At 53.9% G+C, this 8,300-nt stretch overlaps 1 protein-coding gene across 1 annotated transcript; it reads left to right on the top strand.

Moving 5' to 3' along the window:
• Positions 1-494: 494 nt before the first annotated feature.
• snphb (syntaphilin b) lies at positions 495-7,979 on the top strand (the record flags this gene model as incomplete). Its single annotated transcript, XM_080534194.1, is given in 9 exon segments — positions 495-541; positions 1,773-1,839; positions 1,841-1,848; positions 3,807-3,923; positions 4,591-4,698; positions 4,801-4,950; positions 5,756-6,063; positions 6,199-6,962; positions 7,548-7,979. Coding segments are annotated over 9 exon segments (2,001 nt in total).
• Positions 7,980-8,300: the final 321 nt, after the last annotated feature.

Here is an 8,300-nt window from a genome sequence, read left to right on the forward strand (position 1 = left end):
GGGGGGTGCTTGGCTGGCTTGTAGTGTACGATTCATCACTGTATCATCCACCATTCGCTGTCGAGGCACTAATGCTGCTCTCTCCATCCTCCCGCCTTCCACCCGCTGCCAGGCAGATGAGCGGTGATTGACTACTCCTCCCAGCCTCCCTCAGTGTGATTGGTTCCCCCAGGCCCTCCCTCCCTGCGATTGGTTCCCCCGAGCCATCCCTCCCTGTGATTGGCTGACCCCAGATCTGTACCAGCACCATCCTGAAGCATCTACAGCATTACGCTAGCCAAAACAATCAACAATGTGTGTGTGTGTGTGTGTGTGTGTGTGCGTGTGTGTGTGTGTGTGTGTGTGTGTGTGTGTGTGTGTGTTTCACTGACTGTTCATTTGTCTGTTGTCTTCACTCAGGCTGGCTGTCACTGAGGAGCTGAACCTGCAGAGAGAGAAAGAAGGGGAGAAAGGGAGACGGAAAGAGAGAGAGAAGAGAAAGGAAGTCTGGCCACATGGCTGCCCCTGCCCCAGCCAATCGGAGGTCTGCATCAGGCCGCAGGTACATTACTGTGTACAGCTCTTATTTTCATCCCTCTCATTTCTCCACTTCTTCCTCAACCTTGCCCTCTCTCTCTGTAGCATTACCCTTACACACTCACACACACACACACACACTCACACTCACACTCACACTCACAGACACACACACGCATGCACATGCACACACACACACACACATACGATTTCAACCATCTCTACTTCATTCATTCATCCTACATTTTCTCTCTCTCATTTGTCTTCTTTCTTCTTTACTTCTGAAGTACGGCAGGTTGTTTCTTCAATGGACAACAGTCTGTCCCAGCAAAACTATGTGTGCGTGTGCGTGTGTGTGTGTGTGTGTGTGTGTGTGTGTGTGTGTGCGTGCGCGTGCGTGTGCGTGTGCGTGTGTGTGTGTGTGTTTGTGTGTTTGTGTGTTCTGCAGGGCTCCTGTTCCTCTGGGAGAGCTGAGGCTCAGCTTTAGTCCTATCAGCTGCTGTACTAACCTTCATAAGCAGTTCACAGGCCAATGTTTCTCCCTCTCTCTCTCTCTCTCTCTCTCTCTCTCTCCCCCCCCCTTCTCCCTCTTGCCACCCCCTCTCCTCTCCCTCCCTTCTCCCCCCTTTCTCTCTATGCAGTCATGCGTCAGCATTTTAAAAGCTTACTCTTTCTCCTCTTTTTTCCCAGAGGGAGATTGGACCACGTAACTGCGTTGTTAGCAATAGTGATTATGGAGGGCTAGGGGGATTATCGTCCAGAGAGTGTAGGAATAGACTGCATCTACTGACCTAGGTCTGTTCACTATAAGAACCCTTTTGGGTTAGATGTAGACTCCTTTTGGGTTCCACGTAGAACCCTTTTCACAGTAGGTTCGACATCAAACCCAAAAGGGTTCTTCAAAGGGTTCCCCTTTTAGAACCTTTTTTTTCTAAGACTGCAGTATATAAACACCCTCCATCACCAGAGGGTTCCATTACTGCATCTGAATTGTACATCTTTTCTCTTGTCCATTCATAATCGATCAATAAAGGTTTTGACATTTCTGACTGTTGGGTTTAATGTTGAAGTGTACAAAGAAGCTGTAACTACTGGCCACCTCTGGCACCTAACATGAACACACTCCTGCACTGGAGAAACTGGAACCAAGATGGCCGCTCCCTTCCAAGCCAGGCACTCTTTGAGTTAGGAGCCAAGATCCCGCCTGGCAGGTCGTTGACCCCGGCTCCGTCCCTATCTCTCGTCTCTCTCTCTAGATTCAACCCTCTGAGGGCCCTGCAGCCCAAACGGCGGCTGCAGCAGATTCTGGCGCCCGGACCCACCGCCACACCGGTACCCGCTGCCAAGCCCGTGGTCATACCCACTACGGAGCCCATATCTGTTCCTCTGCCCTCGCCCCCTGCGTGAGACACACTTCTAGTTACTGTCCCACTGAGCATGCCCAGTACCGGTAGCTAGCCGTAGCATGAACCATAGAGGTAGCACTGTGACTGAACACTACTGCTGTGTCCTAGATCAACCCCTAGCCCCTAGACACTAGCTCCTAGCTCCTAGCTCCTAGGCCTCCTAGCCCTAGGGCCTCAGATCTCAGGGCTGGGGGTTGGTTTGGGACTCAGTAGTGGTGTGTAGCCAGATGGACACCAACAGAGATCCACTGATCTCTGGCATTCACTGGTGAACCTGCGCACCAACCTAGCTGGATGTATACACTGTGTGGATCTATACATCAAATCTATACCCACTCATCCTACACTTCCACTGCTCGGCCTAAACCCACGTCCTGCAGCACCAGTACCGGCACCGCTAGACCCTCCTCACTGCTCGGCCCAAACCTACTTACTGAAATACCAGTCAGCACCACTCTACCCGCCTCACTGCTCGGCCCAAACTCACGTACTGCAGCACCAGTACCGGCACCACTCGACCCACCTCATTGACTGACCTGGGTCCAAAGGAAGAGAGGGATGGGATGGACTGAACTATGTGCCAATCCTTACTCACTTTCTTTTAATGTGTTACCTTTCTTTCTAGGCTTGCTTCTGCTGCTTTTCTCAGCTTCACCCTCTTTCTGTTTGTGTCTTGGCCTTTGTAATAACCTAACCCCCCCCCCCCCCCACCTTTTCCCTCTCAACCCCCCCCGCAACTTCCCCTGACCCCTCTAACCCCCCACCCCCCAGCTCCCAGTAGCTGTATCTGGAACTGGTCAATCTGATTGGTTCTGGTTCTGCCTGTACCCCCCACCCCCCATTCTCTCACTGATACAGTTGGGAAATGACATTAATGTGATTGTATGTTGTGGTTCTCAACAGAGCATGATTTGGTTCTCAATAGAACGTTGTTGTGTGTTACAGTTAGGGGGTTTGGTTGTGTTAAAGTTAGGGGGTTTGTGTAGGTTTCCTAGGTTATAGTATATAAGGTAGGAATTCACCCAAATACTGCAGTTTGTGATGCACCATGATTTGACTGTAGGTCAAGTTGTGTATCTAGGAGTGTGCACTCAGGAGTGTGCAGTATGTTCCGGGGGAACCATGCAGTCCTAGGGCTATTTTAAGCTCTCACCCTCCTGGAAAAACCACCTCTGGTGAGAACACGTAGGGAGGGAGGGAAGAGTGACAGGGCAGAACTGTGGCTGGTTCTTAATGATCCTCGTCTGGTCGTCCTGACGATCCTATATTAGTCCTGAAAATGATGTCCCGTCTGAGGGTGAGGGTTCTAGATTAGGTCGTGTTCAGCTGTTCAGGGGAGGCTGGTGGAGGTAGAAATCGGAGGACAAGTGTTTGATACCATTCCTCATTCCATGCCGTGCATTGCAATGAGCCTGTCTTCCAATTTCTACCTCCACCAGCCTCCCCTGGTGAGGTGATATTCATTTGCTCTGGGTTAGCCCGTAGCAGATCTGGATAGGGCAAGTTCATTATAATATCTTTGATCTTTCAAGACCAGGCTAATTAAATAACTAAAGATGCTGTACAGACATCTGTGTGAGGGGATCTCCTAGAGGCAAAGAGGGAATGATAATAATAATAATATATATATAATGATTATATAATAATAATAATAATAATACATAATACATAATATATGCTTATATATTATATATATATATATTATTATATGGTTATATGCTTTTCTAAGACCCAAAGACATTGTCTTTGTGAGGTAGTGAGTAGCAACAGCGACCTCCTCTGTTGTCAACAGTCTGTTGTCTCTGGCCTATACTGTCAATTTCACAGACAACGCACTTCCTCTTCCTGTGCCCCTGACTGTCACTTCCTGTTGTCTCCGGTCAGGTTTGACTACTGCAAGTTCATAGAGCTAGACTACGTTCCCATGGAGACAGGCTATATGGTGTCTATGCGTCCGACGAAAGGATTCCCCCAGCCCAAATCACCGGAGCGCCACTCTCGGTCAGAACACCCGCCCTCCATCCCTCCATCCCTCCACCTCTCCATCTCTCCATCCCTCTATCCCTGTGTGGAGTGTAGAGGGCCTGCCTGGCTGCTGCTGTGTGTGCTTGGCTATGTTTTCACCTTTGGTTTTCTTGGCTGCTGTCATTTTGCATCCTGTATCCTTGCATCCTGTATCGTCTGATCATTCACTGTCTGTTACAGAGTTTACACACACACATACACACACACACATACACACACACCTTGATGTGTTGAATGTGTGTGCTGTGTCGTTGTAAGCATGGTAGTTTCTATCCATGTGTGGTTGGTTCTAGGTTCTAGGTTAGTGTTTGAGACAGGGTCTGGCCTTGTGCCTTATGATGTGTGTCTGTACTGATCTGCCCTTGAATGCCAGCTCAACCTGACCCTCTAGACACCTGACCCTCTAGACACCTGACCCCTAGACACCTGACCCCTAGACACCTGACCCTCTAGGCACCTGACCCCTAGACACCTGACCCCTAGAGACCTGACTCCTGCGCACCTAACTTTCATATTGCTGGCACCTATCCAATCATCTCAGATCTACTCAAGTGCATATGGGGTCAGGAAAGAGGAGTTGATTCGGATTCAGGGAGGTTGCCATGAGCGATAGACTAACAATGCCCCTCCCACTCTGTGACAGACGGACCCCTGCCCTGCCCAGTGGCAGAATTCCCTATGGCAACACCTCGCTCAGCAGCGGCAGCAACTCTGGATCCTGTAAAGGCAGCGATTGCAGTCCCACTAAAGGGTAAGACCATCCAAGATGTCCGCTTCACGTGTCTGAGACACACCCAATATGGCCACTTGATGTGTCTAATGATGTGCCCCCGCCCCCCCCCTCCCCCTCCAGGCGTCATATGAAGTACACATCCTGTACAGACAACCATGGGATCCGGCCCCCTCCCCCGGAGCAGTACCTGACCCCCCTGCAGCAGAAGGAGGTGTGTATACGACACCTGAGGGCCCGCCTCAAGGAGACCGTCGACAGGCTGCAGGACAGGTGAGACACCCGAGCTCCCAGGTCTTATTTCCTAGCTTCTAGCTCCTAGCCGCTAGCCCCTAGCTCCTAGCTCCGAGCTCCTAGTCTCTAGCTCCTAGCTCCAAGCCCCCAGCCCCTAGCTCCTAGCACTGAGCTCCTAGCTCTGAGCTCCTAGCCTCTAGACCCTAGCCATTACCCCTACCTATAGGCTACAGGACAGGTGCAACATAGGCAGAGCCACACATAGCTGCATGTATTGTATAAATGATTTAGATCATATTAGACACATTATTGAAAGAAACACAGGACACACTGTGAAGACTGTACATTCAGATGAAGAGCAATATTTTCTGAAATTACAGAGGGAGGCTTTAAAGCAGATGGATGTGTGTTCATTTAGCCCAGGGGAAGTCCCACACCCTTGAAGTATCCCCACTCTGTCTGGTCTCCCCGCTCCGTCTGGTCTCCGTCTGTGTCTCAACAAATGAATATTCTGTAGATTATATTTTCAAATCATCATTTTGTGTTTTTTAAATTAGAACAACAATGCTTTTGAAGGTAGAATCAAAGGTAATTTGCATATAAATTGGATCATGAACGGCCTACCATCAAAGAGCCCTCTTCATCCTCTGATCTTGCTTTTTTTATCAGAATGGCTTTTATGATTTTGAGAATAAATGAACACACAATTAGCCTCCAGTCTTAGCTTGAAGAGTTTGATATTTAAACAGAATATGTACTCATCTGTGTTCCTGCCCTCTCTGTCTTCCTCCATTGTTTCTATTCTCCTCTCCTCCTCCCCCCCCCCCACCCCCCACCCTCTCAGGGACTCTGAGATAGACGAGCTGCGTGGCCAGCTGTCCCGTATGCAGGAGGACTGGGTTGAGGAGGAGTGTCACCGTGTGGAGGCTCAGCTGGCCCTGAAGGAGGCGCGGAGGGAGATCCAGCAGCTGAAGGAGGCCGTGGAAGTGGTCCGCACCAACCTGGAGGAACTTCCCGGCCAGGAGGGAACAGCAGTGCAGCAGTGCAGCGTGCAACAGTACTTCCACGATATCAACGCCCAGAACCACAAGCTGGAGAACCTGCTGGTCAGCTTAGATCAGGCCCAGAATGGGATTGGGGTTGGGGTTGGGGGTGGGGGTTCTGGAGCTGGAGCTGGAGCTGGAACAGGGGGAGGAGGAGGGGCTAGGGCTAGGGGAAGCAGCAGGGAGGAGGGGGGAGGATGGGGTAGGGTAGGAGTGGGGGGCTCATGGCCTGGGTCGAGTCCAGCGGGAGGGGTTGGAGTTGGAGGTCTGTGTAGGTCATGTGACAGCTCCCCAGCCCGCTCCCTGACCCGTAGCTCCACCTACACCAAGCTGAGTGATCAGGCATTGGCCGACAGGAACGGGAATGGACCGGAACATCACGGCTTCTCTGTAGGGGGGTTGAACGGGCTGGACCATCTTTGCCTGTCCGGGGAGGGCACCCAGGACAGCGGGTTCGTGTGCTGCGGGGGGGACAGTGGCGCCGCCAGCCGGGCCGACCTTCTCCTTGAGGCCGCCTTCCTGTCTGAAGAGACCGCCTCACTGCTCAGCTCCTACGCCCATCTCCCCCACCTTCCGCCCCTCCCACACTCCGCCTCCGCCTACAGCCAGCTCTGCTCCAGCTCCAGCGGCGGTGGCGAGCCCCGGGTTGTTCCCCTGCCCCTGCGCTGTGCCCTAGGGGTGGGGGGCAGCGTGAGCCACCCCTGCCTGTCCCACCACCACCTGTACCTGCACCACCTGAAGGAGCAGTCCATCCAGACGGAGAGCTGCCCGGTGCCCGCCGGAGCCCCCTACGCCTCAGACTTGGACACCATCGCCGAGCAGCGCACCTTCCGCTCGCAGGCCTGCAGCCCCACCTCCACCTGGCTCTCCGACGAGGGGGAGGAGCTGGATGACCTCACCACCGTCTCCGTTACAACGACCACGTTCCCCGCCACCACTGAGGCCACACCCTCCAACACCCTGACCCCTCCTCTACCGTGCCTCGGTTCGATGGAGATACCTCTTCCTGTGGGGGAGGAAGGGGAGGAGATGGGGGAGAAGATTGGGGAGGTGGGGGAGGTGAGGAAGGAGATGGGGGAGGCAGTGGAGGTAGAAGAGGTAGAAGAGGCATGTAAGCAGAGAGAGGTGCCAGAGACAGGGTTGGTAGCTTTATACAATCAGGGAGAGGGAGAGACAGAGGGGTGGAGTGGGGAGGGGGGGCAGGGAGAGATGGGGGAAATGGGGGAGGTTAATGTAAGGAGTCAGGAAGAGATTGAGGAACTGGATGAGGGAGGTATGGATGTGGGAGATTTGGATGTGGGAGGTTTGGATGTGGGAGGTTTGTGCGAGGCAATGAGAGAGGTAGAGCTAGGGAGTCCTCAGGGGCCAGTGGGGGAGGTAGATTCAGGGAGAGAGAGCAAGGTGGGGGAGGTAGGACTAGGTAGAGGGAGTCTGGGGGAGACAGCAGAGATGGAGGAGATAGGGCTAGGGAGGGAGAGAGGGGGGCAGGGGGAGGCAAAGATGAGGGAGGGAGGGGGGAGGAGGGGGAGCCTGGGGGAGGCAACAGAGAGGGAGCAGCCTCACACCTCTCAGCCCAGGAGCTCTCTATACCAGGAGCAGCTAGTTGGGGTCACCAGAGTCATGGTCAACAACAACGATGATGATGATGATGATGATGATGAAGATGACACGGCCGAGGGGGCTGTGGGCGGCGTGGCCGCAACATCAGAAAACGGGGAGTCGTCAACCTCCGCGGGGGGGTCAAACTCCGAGCCCCCTGTGAAGAGCTACTGGAGCCGCCACTTCCTGGTGGACCTGCTGGCGGTGGCGGTGCCCATGGTCCCCACAGTGGCGTGGCTGTGCCGGGGGCCGAGGCAGGACAGCCAGCCCATGTACCACCTGGGCTCCCTGCTGCGCGGCTGCTGCACTGTGGCGCTGCATTCCCTGCGTCGCAGCGGGGGGATGAGGCACTACCCCGCCGGAGGGGGGGGCGGCGGCGGCGGCGGCGGTGGCGGCGGGGGAATGGGTGAGGGCACGGAGATATGAGATGAGATGAGCACCCCTCACCCCCCCACCGACCTCCAAGGCCTTGTAGCTTCTCATTACCGTGCCCCCCTCTCTGGTCCCCGGGGTCGAACTGGGCACAGAAAGCAAGAAACAGGAAGTAGGAGAGAGGGATCCTCTTCTTCTTCGCTGGTGTTTTATGGTGGTTGTTGACCCGAGGGAGAGGGGTTGTGAATCTCTGACGTTTAGACCAGACAGCCATGGGTAACCATACCAGCCTCTCCTCCTCCTGACTGTGACCCTGGCCCCTGCAGGGCCTCGACCAGACTACCACCCCCTCTACTGGGCTGACCAGAGAACTGC

This window comes from Nansenia antarctica (assembly GCF_963989245.1).
Source record: "Nansenia antarctica genome assembly, chromosome: 6".
NCBI lineage: Eukaryota > Metazoa > Chordata > Actinopteri > Argentiniformes > Microstomatidae > Nansenia > Nansenia antarctica.